Raw genomic sequence first — 23,263 nt, forward strand, 5'->3', positions numbered from 1 at the left:
CCTGGCCAGGACCCGACACAACTCGTGGCGAATTTTGGCAACCTTTCTGCCCGGCAGACTGGGAGTGGAAGCCCTGGTGTCGATGACGAACCCCAAGAAGGTAACGGACTCTGCTGGCTGTAAAAGTGACTTTTTCTCGTTGATCACAAAGCCGAGATCCTGGTGCAGAGTCACTGCCATCTGAAGATGTTCCGTCAGTTGACGGAGACAGGGGGCCATCAGGAGAAGGTCGTCAAGATATACTATGAACCTGGCGCCCCGCACTCTCAGGAATTCCACCACCGGTTTGAGCACTTTGGTGAAACACCAGGGTGCGGAAGAGAACCCGAAAGGAAGGGCTATGAACTCGTAAAACCGGTTGCGCCAGATTAACTGCAGGAAACGGCGGTGAGGTGGAAACATCAAGATCACCAGATAGGCGTCCTTGAGGTCTAAGCGGACCATCCAATCGAAAGGGCGGAGGACATCCCGAAGGAGGTGAATCCCCTCCATTTTGAAATGGCGGTACACCAGCCATCCGTTGATGTCGCTCAGATTTATGACAGGCCTCTTGCCACCGTCGGTCTTGTCGATCAAGAAGATGTTGTTGAGAAACCCCTGGGGGTGAGAGGAAGTAAGGGAGATGGCGCCTTTGTGGAGGAGAGATGCCACTTCTTCGTCCACGAGGGCCGCATCTTGTGTAGAAAATTGAATGGGTCGTGGAGGAACTCTTTGAACTGGGTTCCCTATGAACTCTATGTGAAAACCTCTCACTGTTTGAAGAACCCACGCATCTTGCGTGACGGCCAGCCATGCCTGGTAACAACTTGCCAAATGCCCACCTATGCTTTGTGGGGAAAAAGGGAGAACATTCACCAGAGTTTGAGTTGGTCGCACCTCCCCTGAAGCCTCTGCCTTTGCCACGGCGTCCTCTTGTGTGGTAGAAATTCCCAAACTTGGACTGATCTTGGTATTGTCCGGAGCCTCTTTGATTGGTCTGATGGTTCTGACGACCGGTTGAGCGGCTCCTGCTCCTACCGGCCCCTTGAAAAACACGGGGGAAATCTTTCTTGATCGTAGACTGGTCCCTGTCTAGAGAAGTAAAAGTATTCATGAATTTACCCAGCTCCTTTATGAAGGGTTCACCGAATAGGCCCCCTTGGGCAATGGCGCCCGCCTCCGAATCTGCCAGGTCACCAAGCTTCGGGTCGATCTTTATTAGGTGAGACCGTCGGCGTTCGGTGGAAATGGTGCAGTTGGCATTGCCCAAAAATATCACCACTCTCTGTGCCCAACTGGACAGGGTTTCTGGGGAGATTATAGAGCACGACGCCTTAGCCTCTTCGGCCATGTCAAGGACTTAGTGATAAGGCTCTCCAGGATCTGTCAATGCCCTTCTTGGGGTCTCTAATAAATTTTTGCAGGAACGTTGACTTACGGGGATCAAGGGCGTCCTGTGCTGAAGTGGACTGAGTTTGCGGGGGAGCAGCGGCTCTACGCTCCAGGCGCTGGAATGGCTGTTCTATCTGTCGGGAAAGTCTGTCCTCTAAAGGAGAGATAGCTTGATCCACTGCCCTATATATAGAGGTGTCTACAGCCTCATAGAAGGCCCCCCCCCCCCCAAGGCATGTCAGCGAGAGGGTCTTCCTCCGCCTCAGGATAATCCTCATAATATTCCATAGCGCTGGGAGTAAGGAGGGAAGGGACACTTATCAACAGGAACACAGAGCAGTGAAGGTGGAAGCACCAGGCCAAAACTGAAGGCCTCAAAGCTGGATGCAAGCTGAAATATAGGTGGCAGTAACACCACAATTTTCACGGGATTCTAGCCCCAGGGGACAACTGCTGGCAGAAAATATATATGGATATATAGCAAATGAACCCCTGGCCGGGGAGAAAGAATGCTGGTCAGGGATACGTCCCCTATGAGGCCTAATGGCCGCTACAAGACCTCAACGAGGCGTCCATTACAGCAATACAGACTCGTATTCCCGCTAATAGCAGCTTGTAAGGGAACCAAGCATAAATTCTTGCAAGAAACTGACAGCGAGTGTGTATTGCGGCCTGCTGCCGTGTACAAACCGTTAACGCCGTTCACCTCAGAACCAGCGGCTCCTGACTGAAGCACACGCGCTGCTGGAATATCAGAGAAAATCCGGCAGCGTGACGCGCTTTCCACGGCCTCCCGCGCCACTAGGTGGCGGGAGGACCTTCGGGCAAGAAAACCAGCAGTGCGCCGCGTAGGAACGGGAAACCCGTTTCCGCGGCAGTAAGGAAAATGAGAAGGCGCAGTGTATGCGCGAACAAAACTGAAAAGAAAACGGCGCACAAATTTTAAAAGCGGAATTGGACCACCAATGCGATCACCACAAAGCGCTCGCGATCTGAACAAAGCGGCACTAAGACAGAAACCATCATGTAAGAAAAACACAGCGCGCACGTGTTAAATCTGAATCACAGTCAAATGCAACCGATACTAAGCCCCAAAACAGTTGAGGAATGGAAGAGCACTTATCTGGCTGCGCAGCAGCGAAGAAAGGAGGAGAGGACACTAACAAGGGACTATATGGGTCTTGGAGTGCCCTGATTGGACATTGGTTCCCTGCCTTGGATTGGTTGTTTCATGTGTTTTGTTTGACTACCTTTTCCCCCTTTCAATGCTGCTATATGCCAATAAAGTGAAGAAAGAAGGCATAATCCTAGTCTCCAGTCCTGACATAGAATCAATAACTAACCTATGTTTCTTACAGATATAGTTACCAAAGATAACTTGTTCTTTAAGCAAGCAAGACCAGCTCTGATGTATTTGCAAATGTTACCCTCTGTCCAGGTCTGTTATGCTGTGCGTTTTTTTAAGTGGTGCCATCAAGAGGGGTTCACTGTTGGATTCTTAAATATTTTATTGATTTTAATAATTTAAGAAGTTATGGTCTTAAATTCATTGGTACTTTTATGAATTGACAGTGTGAATCTGTTGTATGTGCTTTTATGGTCTTTTAAAGTGAAATGAAGATATTTAATGATCAACAGATGTTGCTTTCCTTTCCGACACACCTGGACGAGTGGTGGCTGATGCGGAGTACAGATCTTAACTGCCTCCTGGCTGTTTTGGTCTTGTTGTTGTCCCCTCTAAAGGGCATTAGCTAGATGGAAGGATGAGAAAGTTCTGGTATTCATCAAAAATGCTGTTTACTAGATGCAATCGAGAGCAGTATGAGAAAACCGCTAAGCTTTGTTCCTGTTGAATGAGAAGCCGGGCAGGCTCCTGCTTAAGCAAGCAATGACTGACTGTGGACATGGAAAATTGTTGGTTCTTCTGCAGTACCTTGCAAAGTTGCCAGGCTTCTCTGAAAAGTACTGATTTCTGTTTGCAGATACAGTTAAGAGTACTGGGTATTTCCTTCCAGAGTTGTTAATAAAGGAGACTGTCCATGCTCTTCTGTCTATTACGGTTGACACTGACATGGTGGAGACTGAGGCCCTGTAGGGGAGGTGTGATTAGACATTTTGTAGATATTTGGTTGTGTTCACCTAGCATCTTAAGGTCTTATTTCCACATTACCAGCAACCTTTTGTTGAGCTAACTTGAAGCATCCCACAAATGTACCTTCTGAGGGATCAAAAGAGCAGGGATCCGGAGGTTCATGAGCGGAAAGTATCAAACCCACTGTTCTGCCCAAATGCACACATAATGGGTCTAAATGACAACAGATTGACCCAACCCCTCCTCCAAGAAGGCCTTGTTTCCTGTCAGACCTTGTTTTGGGGTGGTCTCCTCCGACAACTGGGCCAGAGATTGTGGCTGTTGTACACTCGCTGGAGTTTAAGATGAAAACACTCCTACCGCCTGTAACGTTCCCTCCTCCCTCTGGACCCAGTTGAATCTATCCCCAAATTCCTAAAGTGAAGACTGAAAATATGGGCCTTTCATTGAAAGCACTAATGGCAAAGGTACCATTAAGCTACTGGTCTACATGTGCGTATTATCCACCTCTGGGTCGTTATCCTCCAAATGAGCGTAATTACCTGATTTCTTATGCAAAGGATATTCCTGCTCAACGACAAGAGTTTTGGTTTAATGCTAGAGCAAAGGTACCCCCCACCGCCCATGCTTTGTACTTAGTATTTGATTCAAATGGCTGTGACTCTATAAAATAAACTCTTCTAACAAACAATGTTGCTTCTCTATGTAGGTGACTCTGGTTGTTCATCATGTGTGCTGGTTATGTAATCGCACACTTCAGTTCTTTGTGAGGAATTATTTGTTTTTTCTTCAGTTTTAGTATTAATCAAGATGTGCTCTAGAGGTGGTACCAGGGAGGTATCACTGTATGGTAGTGTAAAAAAGCCCTCCAGAGAGGCTATATACAAGACCAAAATGCACAAAAAGGACAAAGGGAGAATTTAAGGCCAGCGGGTATTTTCTTCCAAAACAAACTTGGAACCACACTGTAATACCCAAGTCTGAACAGGAGACTAAAGAAATGGTATGGAACCTAAGATGTAAAGGAATATTCCCTTTTTGGTAAGAAAAACCTCAACCTTCCAATGGTGGAATGCTTCATCATAGGATTCCTCATCACCCCTCTACAAAAAGTAGTGGTCTGGGATACAACTCCTAAAAGAATTCGGAGGAGCTTTTCAGATGTTTTGATACAACCCTATGTGAGTCACTAGGCTAGGTGTGTGGTGCAGAGTGTAAAAAAATAGTTTAATGAAGTGAACGAAAGTGAATTAAAGGTAATGCCACAACAGAGGTTGATCTTAATTGTGGTCTCCTTGGGTTAGGTTTAAAAAACGCAAGACGATGGTCTTTGATCAGTATGTTTATTCCTTCAATTTACTCTTGTCTAAGATGTGGGGTCATTCCTCAGGACCTTTGCTCAACCACTCTATCTAGTGTTGTAGTGCTAATCATTGCAAAAATAATAAACAAGCAATAAAAGTGGAATCTATTCCAACGAGCTACGGACTGTTAAGGGCCATATTGGTAGTGTGCACCCTGAGCCCCTCGCCAGGGACATTTCGAATTAAGACATTAAACCAGACTATTGCGATTCTTGAAGGAGTGAATTTTCTTAGAGGTTTTACTGATCACTTTATTCCTTGTTTATTTTTTGCACTGATTAGGCACCACGCACCCAACCTATTTCACATAGGGTGGTATCACAACATACGAAGAGCTCCTCCTTATTTTCAAGACCAACCATGCTTGTTACAGTAGCTTGGCAAGGAGGAATATTCATATAGCATGTGAGTGTACAACATAACTTTACGGGTACCTGCTCTGGTCAACAAGCAGTGAAAACAGCAAAAATGTTATTAGCTTGTAACTAAGCGGAAGTCTGTTCATGAGCCAGGACACAACTATTTTTCTTTCTTTTCTCCCCTTCTCTTTCAAGACTATGGTGAGCCAAGTAGTCTTTTTAATCAAACCCCTAGTGTCTTTGTGTTGTATGTAATAGTTTGCCTTGAAATCCACAAGAGCCGTTTAATCAAACTTGAAAAGGAACACCAGTGTCCTTGCGCATTTTACTGTGGCACTGCTGTCTAAAGAATGTAGTGAAGCTGTAAAGCTTTGAAGCACAAAGAGGGAAGTAAGAATAAATATATCTCTATTCATTTTAGTTTTACTTTCTTGGCAAAGATAAGTTTGGTCGTTGGATGCTTTCAGTTGACGGCACGTTGAATTGCTACATTTCCATGTGATTTAAGGTGCAACTACATGTGAATTCTGTTTTCATCATACCGTTTTCCTAATAAGATTTGACAAGGATCAGTTTGAGGCTTCTATAACTATAGTAGACATTACTGAAATGTAAGATCACAAAATGTTTGTTTTTCTTTCATAATGGTCTGGTGGCATTTGTGAGCACTGTGGTGGATGCCATGGCATTCTTCCATATGTATATATTGTAAACAGAGTTATAAAAACCTGTATAATTGAACCATCACAAGAACTTTTGTGCTGTTTGTGTTTTGGCCATGGTTCAAGCTACATGTTCATAATAGTGCATTTTAACGATATCTGAAAACATATATTACCCTGCGTAGGACTATTGCGCATTGATTTTTTTCAGCATTCGTATGACCAGTTTTAGTTTGCTGTAACAATGTATAATTATTTTGAGGTTCAGATCCATTGTCATAACGCAAACATTTAATCAACAGATTTGTAATACATGTATTCAAATATTTTTTATTTAGCTTTGAGTTGGTTTTGTTCTGTGCTTCTTTTTTGTAGATATGCAGGTATTAAGGGACACCAGTAACAATTTTCCCCATATCAAAGCCGGGTGTGATGTGAATGGTCTGTTTTTTAGGTCTCTGCCTGGCGAAAGCAGCACATGCGCTGCTCTGCCATGTAGAGGCCTTTTGGAATCGATGCACTTCCAGCGTGCACGCGGGGAGACCAACGAGACAAAAGATGTGCACTTGCGAATTGGATGCTTTACTGGCGGCGTGATACACTGGGGACTTTTTTTTTTTGCCACCAGTAAACGCAGTCCCCGCGTGCACATCTTCTGCCCATCCCATGACGGGCCGCGCTTGTTATGAAATGGCTGGTGTCCAAATACAAACATCACGGATATAAGTTGCCTACCATTGAACGCCTTGCAAAATCTCATAGTTTAGATTTGTCACTCCTTTATCTTGAAAGTAATGAATCGTCGCTTTAATGATGAGTGCAGATTTTCAATGAAGCGGGTCTGTTGTAAAGAAAAGCATGCATTATTTGTCATTTTCTTGGGTAAAAAAGTTCTCTATCTTAAATTGTTTTCACGTGGTAACTTTAGGAAATAGACAGCAGATGGTAGTGTTGGTCAATATATAATCCATTAAACCTATTATTACTTTGAGATAAAATCTCGGCAGTGTTTCTCGTATGAACTTCCCGTTCTGTATTCAAATCAGTTTTGCATTTAATTAATCTTTATAACCTCGTGTTGGCAACAAAAAACATAGCTCATAGCTGAAATAGATGGCTTAGATGTTGCTGGCAGCGAGGGTGACACTTCATTTCTGCGTTAGTGGAATGGGGGTCCTTTTGCATTATAAAGAAGAAACTAGAAAGAAACGGGCAAAACATTATTTTGTGAACGTTTAAGTGGCACTATGCAAAGTAACACTAAAAACAAGTATGATGTAGCCTCTAAGATTTGTGAACTTGTTAGGTTTGCCAGGGGCTTTGAAGCCTTTTCTGATTGCTTGAGTGCTATATGTTTGGACTGTGAGGCCTGCCATTGGCATAACATTCTCTATACGGGTATGTAGGACATAAGATAATGTCTCAAATCAACTAATGCAATAAATATAATTACTGAGATAAACACACGAAGAACATGTAGAGGCCATCACACCTTCTAACAAGCATTTGCAATGCATTAGGTTTCGCATTTGCGCGAGTTTGAGCTATTGACATTGCAAATCACAATGCCTTTTTATTTATTTTTTCGTTTTTAAAACATAAATAAATGGCATTGTCATTTACAATGCCAATAGCTTAAACTCCTGTAACTGCGAGACCTTTTGCATTGCAAATGCTTGTTTTATTGGGTAGAATTCTCTTGTGACAATATATCAAGTCCAAGACGGTATACCGTGGTGCTTCCACTGACTTTTTGAAGGCTTTAGCTAAGACCATGGATTTTTAGCACATGAAGATAATGGTCTGCTTAAGCATCACAGAATAATCTCTACACTACTAGTAAAACAGACTACCCAGGCTGGAGACCAACTTGAAACCTTATATTTGTAAACCTTTTTTTAATAAGAAAATCCATCATCTGAGGTCGCCTTGGTAAAGTACATTCTATTGGTGCAGAAAGGAGACTTCCTTGGTTTCTTTAATCCTGTATGGCACCTACTTCAACATAAAGTTAAAGCAAAGCATGTTACATACACTTGAGGACAACTGGAAGCATTATTAGAGTACTCTGCCACCTATGTTTATCATTTTAAGTCTGTCTGCTTTATTAGGTTATGAGACAGCAGAATATTGTTACAAAAAATTGTTTATGCAGATTTGAAAACTCAGTCCTTGCCACCTTTCAACATTGTTTATCATCCTGTGTTTAAGCAGTCATACTGTTTGTCCTTTGAGTGAAAATAGATGAAACATTTGTAGCCAAAGATGTTGGGTTCAAGGGAAATGGCAAACTCAAGAGCATTCAAAAACTAAAACGCAGACCTAAAGCTTTTTTTTTTTTGTATCACAGTTGTTTTAAAGCCGGCCAGCTTTGAATCCAGGAAGAAGAGCATGGTATATGAGTACTTGAATAATCATGTTTTTTTTTAAATACTTTTATACTTTATAATATGTAGTAATCTTTTCTACTCTTCTATAAAATATATATGTATATATCTGTTTGTTCTATTGAGTTTATGCCGTCAGCAATTAACTAATTCTCTTTTAGGTCTGTGCTGTTTTTTCTGAGGAACTTAAATGCTGGTGCAGGGCCATTATAGAATCATTCATGTCAAGTGGAGATGACTTTATAGCCGAGTGTTTTCTTGTGGATTATGCAAAATATATTCCAGTGAAAACCAAAAGGTAAGTGGCTTATATTTCTGCCAAGCTGTTCCTGTAAACCAAACAAATAACACATAGTAGGTGTAATGATTTTCCTGCCTTCATGAGACAAAATATTTTGGTATATAATGGAGATACAACCGAGTAAAATTCCAAGCAATGAGTAATACACTGAATAGTGAGGTAAAAATAGTAGTACAAGAAAAAGTAAGATCAAGATAATATTGCCAAAGAGACTTGGCACCTTAATTTTTGCAAACTCTATATAACATTGTATTGCAAACAGATGGATAGAGTTGAGATAAACATGCACCGTAGGAAAGAACCTAGCATAATACAATCGGGAAGAAAAAGTTCAGACCCTTTAGATACTCCTGATACAATTGATTGTTGTCCTGTAGCTGTACTATTTAATTCCTTAAGTGCTTTCACATTTATTTTTTTTAAGTTCAAGAAGGTTTATTTAGAAATATTAATATGGTCATACAAAAAAACCCCAATACTTCGTATAAGCAATTATTTGTTAATGCACAAATGCAAGAAGGTACAATAAAAAGCAGTAATGATATAATATACTCATGAAAATAACAGGAATTATAGAAGAGGATATGAGTATAGTCACAGGTTCGTTTATTTATCCATCCGGCACTCTTATTAACGTTTTCTGGTAATTTCGTCTTATTTATGGTGTGCTGCTCCCTCTTTTAGTGTTTTGTCTAGGAACACTATTTATGAAACATGAAATCAGGGGAAAGTGACGTCTCTCACTTCCAAGTAGCAGGTGCGCACAATTATCCTTAGACCCGTTAAGGTCTAGTCATATTTAATCTGTTTTATAAAGAAATCCATTTAATCCATTGTGTTTATGTTCATTTCATTTATTATTCTTATTCTTCAAATTGTCACGTTTACTCATTTCTTTAGTAAAGCAACTAAATCTTTTTACATATTCACATGTTCACACTACCCAATGCATTTCGGGTCAATGAAAAAGACCCTTCTTCAGGGGTCTGTAACAGAAAAATAAAGGAAATATAATGAGCAATTCATATGATTGGCTGTAGGCACGATGTGTCATCATGCTTTCAACCAATTAAGTCATGTATAAATATCACACACTAGGGCTGTTTTGTAAACTGAACTCGCATTGAAGGAGAGTTGGGAACTTCGTGTTGCACATGGAAGTAAGTAACCGGCAGACTTGCAAAGAATAGTTACGCTAGCTTTCAGCCTTCATCTTTTAGATATGTTAGCTTTTAGTCTTCATTTTTCAGATATATTTTTTGCAATTTGAATGTTAATGAATTGTAGTTAGCACGAACTTTATTTCATTAGGATTATCTTTTCAGGTGTTTTATTTAAACATTGACAGGGGTAATACAGGCACTGGATTTTCAAGGTATAGAGTTGTAAAGATTTTTAGACTTCGCCAACTGACAGAATAATGAAAACCTTATTATAAACGAGATACATTGACAATTTTTGTATATTAGATAGAGTCAAATACTGAAAGAGTATGATTAGACGACTGAATTGCTCATTATATTTCCTTTATTTTTCTGTTACAGACCCCTGAAGAAGGGTCTTTTTCATTGACCCGAAATGCAATGGATTAAATGGATTTCTTTATAAAACAGATTAAATATGACTAGACCTTAACGGGTCTAAGGATAATTGTGCGCACCTGCTACTTGGAAGTGAGAGACGTCACTTTCCCCTGATTTCATATAGTCACAGGTTCACATGAAATATAGATACCAATACTTGTGAATAATACATAATCTTAAAAGACATTATAGGAAATGACAAATTAAGCATAACTGTAAAATGAGCAATAGGAAGTCAAGGAGGCTTGGAGAGTTCTTGTTGTGAGAGATCGGGTAAAGAAGTTCTCTTCCCAGTATCGTCTAGATATTGTGTGAAAGGGCCCCAGAGGTGTAATCATTTTGTAGCAAGAGAGATAGGATGGACAAATGCTGTATCAAGGCGATGGTTGTGACACACCGCATACCACCATGCTAAATAAGACAGTTTAGAGGAATCTTTCCAGTTCTTAGATATCTGCTGAAAAGCTACGGCTATTAAGTCAATAAGTAGCAATTGGGATTGGCCTCCCTCCCAGTCCGGTGTTAGACTGCCTAGGAAAACATTTGTGAAGGAGAGGGGGATTGTGGGGTGAAATAGTGTTAATTTGATGCCAGACCTGTTTCCAAAATATAAAAACATGTGGACAGAGGAATAACATATGATGAAGATCCGCGTTAACCTGGGAGCATGTCCAGTAAGTATTAAGATTTGTGTTGTGAATTTTATTTAGGTATGCAGGTGTAAAAAATGATCTATTATAAATAAAGAAAAGTGTTTGTGTTGTGCTGGCTGCACAAGATGCTGTCCTGATTTTCGTCCAAATTCTGTTCCAAAAAGAAATAGGCCAATTCACTCCCAAATCAGATTCCCACAAAAGTTCTACTTTAGTTTTATCTCGGAGCTCAGGGGGTGCATTAAGCGGGAATAATTGGTGGATGCTTTGGGGGTTATGTGGAGAAGCTTATGCCAAGGGAAGAGGGGGGGGGGTTGGGAGGGTGGAAAAGATGAAGATTTGAGTTTAGCATAAGTATCAAGTATTACATTCCGCAAAATCAAAAATTTAGGTTTAAAGGTAGATGATATAAGGACTATAATTGCGTAAATTGAAAAGGGGAGCCCTGATCAAAAAATTGATGAACCCAGAGCAGACCCTTGTTTCTCCAGCTCTTCCAGTATATAGGTTTCTTGTTCAGAAGGATTTGTTTGTTGTGCCAGATTGTAGAATTGAGAAAAGTATCTAAATTATGTACAACTAAATGGGGTGCAATAGATAGTAATTTACAGGATTGCTTAATTATGGGAGTAGAGAGCTTTTGCGGGTGAACGAGAGATATTCCTGAAATGAGAAGGGAACTAAAAATGAGGTCTCAAGATCTACCCAGAGAGGATTATCCTCAGTCTGATTGGTAATCCAATTTGTTAGTTGGCGTAACTGAAAGGCCTTGTGATAATTGGAGAAATGGGGGAAATTGACACCACCCTCAGACTTTGGTCTTACTAATTTCTGTAACGCCATTCTTGATTATTTTTTTTTGCATTCCATAAAAAGGAGATCAGAATAGAGTTGACCTTCCGAAAGAATTTAGATGGAATAGGTAGTGGGATGTTGGGGAAGATGTACAAAACTATTGGAGTTAGCATCATTTTTGTGTCAAGACGGCCCCACCAAGAGAGATGGAGATACCAGTCTGCGATCAATGTTTTAAGTTTAGCAGAACATTTGTCTATGTTCAAGGAAATAATTGTCTTTATAGAGGGAGAGAACCTGATGCCAAGATATTTTATATGTTTAGGATTCCAAGTGAAGTTCGAGACTTTAAAATCATCCTTAAAGGTGTATTTAGTTAAGGGTAATATCTCACATTTCCCTCTATTCAGTTTATAACCAGATACCCGTCCATAGGCCTCCACCTCTTCCATGAAAGCTGTAAGTGAAGATTGTGGTTGGGAGAGAAACACTAAAATGTCGTCAGCATATGCCACTAATTTAATTTTTGGAGAGTCTGAAACGAAATCTGTAATTAAATGGTTCTGGCGAATTCTTGATAGGAAAGGTTCTAAGGCCAAATTGAAAAGAAAAGGGGACAGGGGGCAGCCTTGACCTACTCCACGTTTAAGATTAAAATACAGGGAAATAAGGCCATTGGTAGAAATGGCAGCCTTAGGATCAGAGTATAGTAGGGCAATTAAAGAAATGATTTTCGGTCCGAAACCAAACCATTTGAGAGCGTGGAAAATGAAAGGCCAGAATACCCTATCAAAAGCTTTTTCCACGTCTAGCGTGATTGCTGCCAAAGAGTCCGAGTAATGTGATGACTTAGATAAATGTCAAGGAATAAGCGGGTGTTGTCCGTGATATTGCGCCCTTTGACGAAACCTGATTGTTCCTTTCCAAGCAGCATGGGAAGATGTGGTTCTAATCTTAGGGCAAGCGCCTTTGAGAATATTATAATCCACATTAACCAAAGATATGGGTCTATAGTAAATCCTGATCTGCCTTCGGAATGAGACAGATCAAGGCTTCGGAAAAAGAACCAGTGGAGTTGCTGTCCGTGATGGAGGAAAGAAGGGAGAGCAAACTGTGAGTAAAATTCCACTGTAAAACTGTCTGGGCCTTGGGCTTTATCTTTAAGAGCTTTTAATGCATTTAACAATTGTTTGCGTAAGGTCATCTTCCAAGGAAGCCAAATCCACATGTGAGGTGATAAGTTTCTGAATGGTGGAAAAATATTTGGAAATGTCTGCATCCGAGGGTCTCTTCTGGTGTGTAGAGGGATTGATAGAAATGTACGAACTCTTGGAGTATTTCAGCGTCTTTGCGTTTTGGCACCTGATTCTTGTCCACAATGGAGTCAATATGAAGTTTCTGTTTATTCTTTAAATAATTGGATAGAAGTTTGCCCGATTTGTTTTGTCCACCATAATACTTCGCTGAGGATTTTAGTAAGTAAAGGGAGGCCTGTTTAGTAGTGGATTCATTAAAGGCGATTTTTGCAGTGATGAGATCTTTAAGGCAATCTTTCGATTTGGAAGTATGGAAGGAGTGTTCAAGTTTTTTAATCTTAACAAGAAGTGTGTTACGTGATATACGAGAGACTTTTCGCTAATTGGATACAAATCTAATGATGAAATCCCGGGCCGTGGCCTTAAACGCATCTCACACTGTGTGAAGGGAGACATAATTTGTCAAATTAATTTGAAAAAATTCTTGAGCGAAAAACAATAGATGAATTAAAATTAGGGTCAAGGAGTAGACCGAACTCCTGAGGCGGAAAGCCGGGAGCAACGAACGTGCACATAGAAATTTGTATTTTATGCTGTATTTTGTGTGTATTTTTTTAAAATTTTACCTTTGGCAACACTCTCGCTACTTTCCCTCCCCCGCACAGCCGATCTGAACGCTGTCGCGGGCCGCCATTCACTGCCACGTCATTCTGGGGAAGCCTGGTCAGGCCACGCCCCCTTCATCACGGGCCACGCCCCCCCCCCGCCTTATAACGCGCCAATTCACAGGCGCTGGCAGATAGACCGAACTCCTGAGGCGGAAAGCCGGGAGCAACGAACGTGCACATAGAAATTTGTATTTTACGCTGTATTTTGTGTGTACTTTTTAAAAATGTTACCTTTGGCAACACTCTCGCTACTTTCCCTCCCCCGCACAGCCGATCTGAACGCTGTCGCGGGCCGCCATTCACTGCCACGTCATTCTGGGGAAGCCTGGTCAGGCCACGCCCCCTTCATCACGGGCCACGCCCCTTCCTGTTCTTCACTTACATAAACCATGTGCCTCCCACGGCCGCGCCGGCGGCGCGCCAAAGGCAAGCCCGTCTGCGCCCGTCCGCGCCAGGACGGGCCTGAGGGCATGCCATCCCGCTTTGCCTATTACATATTCCTCCCAAGTACTCAGGGACTTTCAGCACACTGCAACTTTACCACCTCCTATGGCTTTACATCGCATTACTTCGGCGGGCCTCATGCGCCCCAACCAACCCCTCCTCAAAGGCTACATACCCCAAGCATTGGCACCAGCGAGCACCACATTTCTCAAGGTATCTTACCTTAACACCCGCTCACTGGTGAAGCACTCTGAGGATATTTTTATCCTGTTAACTAGCTGGAACCCCGATATGCTTTTACTCCCAGAAACTTGGCTCACACCAGAGTCCATGCCGGACATCCTGGCAGCCCTCCCCCCCGATTACTACATCCTCTGCGCAGACCGCCCTGGCGATCGGCCTGGTGGTGGGCTGGCGGCCATTATTTCTAAACGCCTTAAATCCATATCTTCATACTCCCTTCCTCTACCTCAGGTGGAGAACCTAGTTATTAACTTGCAGACGGATGCTTAGCCCCTCACTCTTCTCTTACTATACCGGCCCCCATATCCCATGCCATCTTTTTCCGCAATTCTTAGTGAACAACTATCCTCCCTTATATCGCATTCCCATCTCGCCATTTTCGGCGACCTGAATTACTGGTTCGGCGATAGCCACGCCGGCTCTCATGCCACTGAGCTTTTTGAGATGCTTAAAAGCTTGAACCTTGTCCAACACGTCTCCCAACCTACTCATATCAAGGGACACGTCTTGGACCAGATCTGGACCTGCAACCTGGAGCTGTCCCCACCAGACATGCGTCCGTGTGCCTGGTCCGACCATCACTTGGTAGACACTACCATCACGGTTGCTGCTCAGACCCCCGCTCCCTTGATGGCCGGTGGCCATGCCCGTAAATGGAGTTCATATGACTCCCAGGGATTTCTAACTGCCCTGGCTGACTCCTCCCCGGTGATTTCCGACCCCACCGACCTGGACGGGCTGGAACAAAAAGTGGCCACCTGGCTTGAGTCGGCCAGCGACTTGTTTGCCCCTTTGGTCAAATTTCCCTGTACCAAACATAGGAACTCTCACAGGTGGTTCTCCGATGACCTTATAGCCCGGAAACTCAAAACACGCCAGCTGGAACGCATCTGGAGACACGATTATTCTGACCTAGCCAAACAATCTTTTCTGACCGCTCGCAAAGAACTTAAAATAGCTATTCGCTCAGCTAAATCCGAACACTTCGCCAGTAGGATATCCCAGGCAGCTAATAAATCTAAGGAGGTGTTCAGAGTTATGAACGAGTTAACCACAGATGATAGGACCCTACCAGCCCAGACTCCCACGCAGGAGGCCTGCGACACCTTGAACTCGTACTTTCTAGAAAAAATTTCTTCTATCAAAAAATCCATTCCCTCACTCCACCAACTGCCACTACTGGATAACTCCCTCAATAATCCCCTGTCCTTCACTTCCTTTCCGGTCCTAGACTCCTCTTCTTTGGCGGAACTAGCCACTCGTGTAAAATCTGGCTCCCCAAATGATTGCTGCCCGCCGTCCGTTCTGCGGAACATATGTCTCAATCTACCTGACAGTATTTTACACCTACTTTTTTTTTTTTTTTTTTTTTAAACCGTTTATTGCAGTCTCAAGAATATACAAGTATGGGCCTACAACCTTCCGGCCGGCCGCTAGAATGACAGGAGCATATGACATACGTACAAAAACACTTGGCGTTGCAAAGAAGCAAAATCAGGGGGTATCCGCGTCGTGGGCCACATCACTCTGACCCCACAATACGGTTTCATTTTATACAAACAACACCAAAACCACACCCGCAAGGCAACCCGCAATCGAAAGTAACAGCACGTGCTCCCCGAATGGGGGACCCCAGCCATCCACAGGAGTCTAAAAAGGGGAAGGGGAACAGATCGAGGACTGGGGGAACTCCGTGCTCGGGCTATGGAAAGGAGTCAACTAAGGGGACGGGGCTGGTGAGGCCGCAGGCAGCAGTGGTGGCGCGCAGATACCCCCGCGGTAGGCGTTCCAGGGGCCCCATACTTTCACCCATGCCCCAGGCTTACCCCTCGCCACATACACCACCTTTTCTCGGAACATTCACCAATCCATGTGTTCTTTCCAGGCCGACACCGCCGGGGGCCTCTGGGATCCCCACAGTTGAGCAATGTCACGCTTAGCTATCATATATCCCAGAGTCACCCATCGCGTCTGCGGAACCGAGTAGTCAGTTGGTTCCCACACATTCAGCAGGCATCTCCTCGCTTCAGGCAGCAGCGCGACACGCGTAACCACTCGCAGGACCTCATGCACACCACGCCAGAATCGCTCCACCTTCGGGCATTCCCACAAAATATGCAAAAAAGTCGCCAAAGCACCACACCCACGCTTACACAACCCATCCTCAGCATAGCCCATACGCAGAAGCCTTGGCCCCGTCATGTAAACCCGATGGAGTATCTTAAGCTGGACGAAGCGAAGGCGAGCCGGTATGGCCACCTCCTTCGGAGAGGCCACCGCGGAAATCCAGTCTTCGTCGTCCAACTCCAGCCCGTCGGCAACCCAAGCCTCGCGGAGGCCAGTCAGCAAGCCCGAGCGATCATTAATCAATTTTTTGTAAATAAGGGAGATCGTGCTGTCCGGAACGTGGCCATCCAGCACTCTATCCTCCAGGGAGGAAGACTCCGGGATGGAGGCGACGTCTGGGAAGACTGAGCCCAGCGCGTGACGGACCTGCAAGTACCGAAAGTATTCACTGCCCTGCAGCTGAAACTCCGTCTGCAGCGTCTCGAATGTTTTAAATCCCCCCCCTCGTCCAGAGGTCCCCCACTTTACTGATGCTGATCGTGTCCCACTTCTCGAAGCCCTTCGAGGTCCACAGGGAGCCCAATCTCTCAGACGCGTACAACGGTGATGCCCGGGTCAAACGGTCCTTCCACCCCATAGCTGCGTTAGCCGCGTGCCATACTCGTACCATGACACGCGTAGGTCCCGTCAGGCGGGGTCCGGGCGCGCCAGAGTAGAGCGCTCGATTATAGTCGCCACCAGGCAGGAGCATCTTGTCCATTTCAAATGCCGGGTTTAAGGCGGGCCCGTAAAGGCCATGATTAATTGCAGCTAGCTGGGAGGCCCAGTAATACCGTTTAATATCCCGGAGGGCAATCCCCCCGTCGTACCATGGGAGCGTCAACTTCGCCAGGGCAATACGCGGCCTCCCGTCCCAGAACAGGCGGCGCTGTAGACTCTCCACCTCACGGAAGTAGCGCGCCGGGACTAAATCCATAGTATTCTGGAGAGCGTACAGGAAGCGTGGCAACGACATCATCTTAAACAATGCCGCCCGGCCGAGCGGCGAAAGCGGCAGGCGCCGCCAGCGCGCGACGTCCTCCTTCAAGCGCTGGAGGGGGGGGAAGCAAATTCCGCTCGTAGCGGGCCTCCGGGTCCAGAGTAATGTAAACCCCCAGGTACCGAAACCCCTGTGAGGCAATCTGGATCGGACAGCCCCGCGGGAGGACGGGAGCCTCCCCGGAAAGCACATACACACATGATTTAGCCCAGTTGATGACAAGGCCTGAGTTGCGGCCGAATGAGCGCAAAACATCAACCAGGACAATCAGTGATTTACGCGGGGAGGCTAGGTACAAAAGGATATCGTCAGCGTATAGGGACACGCGGTCCTCCTACTCGGGGGTCCAACGGAGACCACGGATGGAAGGGTGCCACCGCAGCCACTCCGCCAGGGGTACCAAGGCCAGCGCGAACAGGAGCGGCGACAAGGGACAGCCCTGTCGCGTGCCCCGTCCCAGCTCGAATGGGACCGATACTCTTCCATTCACCACCACCTGCGCCAATGGGCCCGAATACAACAATTTGACCCAGCTGATGAACCCCGGGCCAAATCCAAACTTCGCCAGCATCGCCCAGATGTATGGCCACTCGAGCGTGTCAAACGCCATGGTGGCGTCTAAGGACGCCAATATGGCCGGCTCCCGCACAAACGGGACACGCGCGAGCACACCGTGCAAGCGCCGCAGATTAAGGGCCGTGTTGCGATGGGGAATAAAGCCGGACTGGTCTTGGTGGACCAAATCGCCCACCACGCCGACCAGCCGGTTGGCTAGCACCTTGGCAAGGATTTTGGGCTCCGCATTCAAGAGCGAGATAGGCCGGTAGGATGTAACCCGGTCTCGAGGTCTCCCTTCCTTGTGGATCACCACGATTGTAGCCAGACATTGGTCCGGCGGGAGGGAGCCCAGCGAGTGGGCCGCCAGGAACATCGCACGGAGGTGGGGTGCCAGTACATCCGGTCGCAGCTTATACAACTCGATAGGGATGCCGTTCGGGCCCATGGCCTTGCCGGATGCGACCGAACGTATGGCGAGGGCAATTTCGTCGGAGGTAGGAGCGGCATCTAACGACACCCTGTCTTCCACCGAAAGGGAAGGCAGCGCGATATCCCCAAGCAGGGCATGGGAATCCTCCTCCGAGCAGGGAGAAACCGGGGAATACACCTCGCGGAAATAATCCGCGAAACAAGAGACAATGTCTTCTGGCTCGGTGACACGCACACCATCCATCCTCTCAATCAGCGGGACCACACGACTCGCTCTCTCCTTTTTATCCAACCATGCAAGCAGTTTACCAGCCTTGTCACCCACATCATACAGTCGCCCCTGTTGCTCTCTATAGAGGCCCCTGGCCGCCTCCGTGACGAGGGCCCTGTAGGCCGCCTGCTTAAGTTGTAGGACATGTAGTGCAGCGTCCGTCACCCCACCCTCTAGACCACCCTCCAATTCAGCGATTTCGGCCTCCACCCGGGTCACCTCCTCCTGCTCGCGCCTCCGGGCATGGGAAATAAAGGAGAGGGCCTCCCCTCTAAGAACTGTTTTGAAGGCTTCCCACAGGGAGATAGCCGAAGGGACGGACCCCACATTCTCATCGAAATACCGCTGCAAGGATTTAATCAAATCAGCGCGAATAGTGGGGTCGCGCAGGTACCAGGCATTGATTGGAGCAACCCTGCCCTCCCCCCTCGGGAAGACATCAACGTGCAACAGGAGCGGGGAGTGATCTGAAATACCCCGCGCCAAATGGCACACCTCTCCTACCCTCCCAACATAGGCCGCAGGGACAAGGACATAATCAAGCCGTGAGAGGCTACCATGGGCACCCGAGTGGAAAGTGTACTGCAGCTGCGTGGGATGTTTTAAGCGCCAGCAGTCCACCAATCCCAGTGTATCTAAGAAGCCGGACAGCCACGCCTGCGCCCGGGGGAGGTCCCTAGGGGGGTGACGATCCACGGTCCCAGAAACCACCGCATTGAAGTCCCCCCCGACCACCAGAAGCCCCCCCGGAAGGTCAAGGAGGAGGCGCCCTAAGTCTGCAAAAGTCGTAGACTGTAACCCCGGTGGGACGTACACTGATACAAAGACAACTACTTTACCCTCCATTCTCCCCACTAAGACAGTGTAGCGTCCCCTCTCATCATGGCGCACCTCGTCTATTTCCAACGGGAGCGAGTTCTTCACCATGATGCCCACCCCCCGTGAGCCCGACGTGAAGCCCGAGTGGGCCACCAAGCGATAGCCACGCCGATTCATGGCACCAAAGGAATTACCAATAAGGTGTGTCTCCTGCAGAAAGACCACATCTGGCGAAAGTCGTTTCAAATACTGCAGGACCACACCTCGCTTAATCCTATCCCCCAGTCCGTTAACGTTCCAGGACAATAAAGTCAGGTCCCTACCCCCCATCACATACAGAAGCCATCATTCGTCCCCCCGAGAGCACCTTAAAAACACCAATACAATAAAGGGTTTGCCTTGCGGTAAAAACTAACAATACCCCACCCCAACCCACCCATCCCAACAGAACTCCCCCCTCCCTGCACCCCTGCATGAGCCCAAACAGCCCCCCCAAAGTGCAGTGTGCCTGTCGCCCCATGAATGATTAAACTAACTAGTCCCCCAGAGGAGGAGGGAGAGCCCCCAGGAGACCCCGTACCACCTCCACAGGAGGGAGACTTAACGAACAGTCAAAAATGACGACAATGTTGTCCAGAGCGAGGCCTACTAGTAATCCCTCAGTCCTGATCCGGCGAGCCCTCCCCTCCAACCGCGCCCCCCCCACCCCCCTGGCCCCGATCCCCGGGCAAGGGGTCCAACCAGTCCCCGGCCGCCTCGGGACGATCAAAAAAGTGCGTGCGGCCATCCACCTCCACCCCCAACTTAGCTGGAAAAAGCATTGCATACTTGAGGTTCAAGTCCCGTAGACGACGTTTGACTCCGAGAAAGCTCAGTCTCTGCTTCTGGACCGCTGGGGTGAAATCAGGATAGAAGTTTACGTCCATATTGTCAAGTCTGACCGGTCCTTGTTGCCTAGAAGTCTGAAGGATAGCGTCTCTGTCCCGAAAGTTGAAAATCCGGGCAATGAGAGGCCTCGGAGGGGCTCCGGCCTTAGGTCTTCCTCCGGGAACCCTGTGGGCACGTTCCACCGCAAAGAATTTACTCAGCCCCCGGGGCTGGAGATGGGTGAGAATCAGGTCCTCCACAAACAGGTCCGCCGCCGCCTCCTCACGTCCCTCCGGCACCCCGACAATGCGGACATTGTTCCTCCGGGCCCGACCCTCGGAATCCTCCAGTCGACGATCCATCAGGGCGCTCGCCTGGCCAAGCCGGCGCACCTCCTTTTGGAGGGCCGCCACGTCCGCTGTAAGGCCCGAGGTGGTGTGGGCCAAAGAATCGACCCGGTCATTGGTCTTGGATAAATCAGCCCTCACCAGGCCAACATCCACGTGGACCGAGTCAATCTTTTGCGCCAGTGTGTCAAAGCGCTGGTCCACCGAGGCCTTCATCTCGGCGATAGCGCCCATGACATCTCGCAGGGTCAGATCCGCGGGCAGCGCAGGAGCATCAGTCGGGTCCTCAGGGGACCTACGCGGCACCTCGGGAGATCCCTTCTGGAGGGTGTAGCGGTCCATGCTGTTGGACTGATGGGCTGCGCCACGGCGGGTCGATTTCACCTTTGCCCGGTCGCCATCTTGCTTTGTGGACATGGTTTCAGTCCCCAAATCGTGCCAATCACCTCGGAAAAGGCCGACAAACCAGTTCACGGGCTCCAGGGGGGGGGCAACCACAGGTCCGCAGGACGGATCACAGCCGGCGGGCCAGCAGGGCACCCCAACGAGGCCACACCACCGCACACCGCCCCGCAACCCAACCTCGCCTACACAGCAAGGAGGGTGCAAAGCGAAAGTGAAAGTGCGGGGTACGCGAGTCACCCAGCCCTGCCCGCCGCTGTTGATCACTTTGTCTCCGGATCGCCCCGCAACTCCAATCCGGGGGGCCGGCGTGGAGAAGGCCGCAAACCTCAATCGGTGCTCCCGCCGGTGTCCGAGGTCCAATTTGGAAGCGGAAAACGGGTGACACCTCAGCTCGGGCTCACCAACACAGTCCCCTCATCTAGGACAGGATATTTTCAGGATTTATGTAGGAGGTCACGGAGGTCCTCGGGAGCCTCGCACCTACGCGGCCATCTTGGTTGCGTGCTAGGCTCCTCCTCATTTTACACCTACTTAATAGCTCCCTCAGCAGTGGCACTTGCCCCACCTCCTTCAAGGAAGCTATCCTTGTACCCTTACTAAAAAAAACTTGGCGCCGATACTACGGAGCCATCAAACTATCGCCCCATCTCCCTTCTCCCCTACTTTTCTAAACTCATGGAGGCCCATGTCACTCGCTGCCTGTCCGGGTTTATTGAATCTTCCGGCTACCTTGTACCTACCCAGGCCGGCTTCAGACCCGCTCATTCTACAGAAGCTGTCATACTGGCAGCCCTTGACACACTCAGAGGCAACGCGGACGCGGGAAACCCCCAAGCCCTCGTCTTACTGGATCTTTCGGCCGCGTTCGACACGGTGGACCATGACATCCTTCTCCACCGTGTCGGACAGGCGGGCATCCAGGGCGTTGCTCTCGAGTGGGTCAGGTCTTTCCTCACCGGGAGAACACAGGCGGTCCGCCTTGGTCCCTACACTGCAAAAAAATCTCACATCCTGTGGTGTTCCCCAAGGCTCTTCCCTCTCCCCGCTTCTCTCTAATCTCTACCTCCGGCCACTCATTCAATCGCTTCTGAAATGGGACATCGTCACCTATAACTATGCTGACGATCTCCAAATCATTTTCCCCCTTAACTCACCTAATGCCATCACAACTTTCCATGGTGCCATGACTCATATCCAACTCTGGATGAACCAGAACCAATTAAAGTTGAACCCCGGTAAAACTGAGCTCCTACTTCCCGGACTCAGCGCCACCTACTGGGGCCCACAGTTCTGGCCGCCGGAGTTCGGCTCCCCCCCCCCCCCCCCCCCCCCCGTCCCAGCAAAATCAGTAAAAAGTCTGGGTGTCATTATCGACACCGAGCTTTCTCTTAGTGCTCAGGTGGGAGCGGTGGTCTCCTCCTGTATGTTCCAACTTCGGAGGATCCGTAAAATCCGCCACCTTCTCCCCCCGGCAGCACTCACCCAAACTGTCATTTCACTGGTACTCTCCCGGTTGGATTTTTCCAATGCCATCTATCACGGTTTGCCACAATACCTGACTCCACGCCTTCAAATCGTTCAGAACCAGGCTGCCCGCCTGATCCATGGAACACCTAGATGGCAATCAGCTAAACCTCTGCTTATGAACCTGCATTGGCTCCCGGTTGAGCGAAGGGCTGCCTTTAAGGTGGCTTGTCTCACCTTTAAGGCACTTCATTGCCCCTCCCCTGCTTTTCTAAAATCTACCATCCGTCCTCACTGCCCCACACGTAATCTTCGATCCGCCCACCGCGACTTGCTGATCACCCCCAGGAGCAACACTAAGATTCGGCGGACGCCGGTTCTCTCACCTAGCCCCCGGGCTCTGGAACCTCCTCCCTTTCTCTATTAAATCTTGCTCCTCTTTTCTCAAATTTAGGAAAATGCTAAAAACTCACCTCTTTCCCACCCCCACGTAGACTCTGTTCCTCTACCTCCCCCTCACTCTGTTCTGTCTACCAGCGCCAGGAAGCTTCGGTGTCAGTGCGCTTTATAAGCATCACTTACCATAACATAAAGTAGGGAATTGTTAAAGTGCAATTTTTTGGGGAAATGTGGGTTTTTTAAAAATGTCTAATTGAATTGAGACAGGTGCATAGTCTGAGATAAGAATAGGGCCTATATCAGCAGAACGAAGGAATTGGGAGATGCTGCGTGAAATTAAAATATGATCTATTCGAGATTGTTTGATGCGGGGAAGGGGGAAAGAATATTCTCTTGAAGACGGGTTACAGAGGTGCCATG

General features: G+C 47.3%; 1 protein-coding gene across 8 annotated transcripts in view; it reads left to right on the forward strand.

The window, feature by feature from the left end:
• Nucleotides 1-23,263, forward strand: part of TDRD12 (tudor domain containing 12) — a 3,486,095-nt gene that overhangs the window by 302,380 nt on the left and 3,160,452 nt on the right. For all 8 annotated transcript variants that reach the window (XM_085639447.1, XM_085639446.1, XM_085639448.1 and 5 more), the window contains exon 4: nt 8,397-8,533. In XM_085639447.1, coding sequence (XP_085495573.1) covers nt 8,397-8,533 — 137 coding nt within the window. The remainder of the gene's footprint in view (nt 1-8,396; nt 8,534-23,263) is intronic.

Source organism: Triturus cristatus, chromosome 12, assembly GCF_964204655.1.
Source record: "Triturus cristatus chromosome 12, aTriCri1.1, whole genome shotgun sequence".
NCBI lineage: Eukaryota > Metazoa > Chordata > Amphibia > Caudata > Salamandridae > Triturus > Triturus cristatus.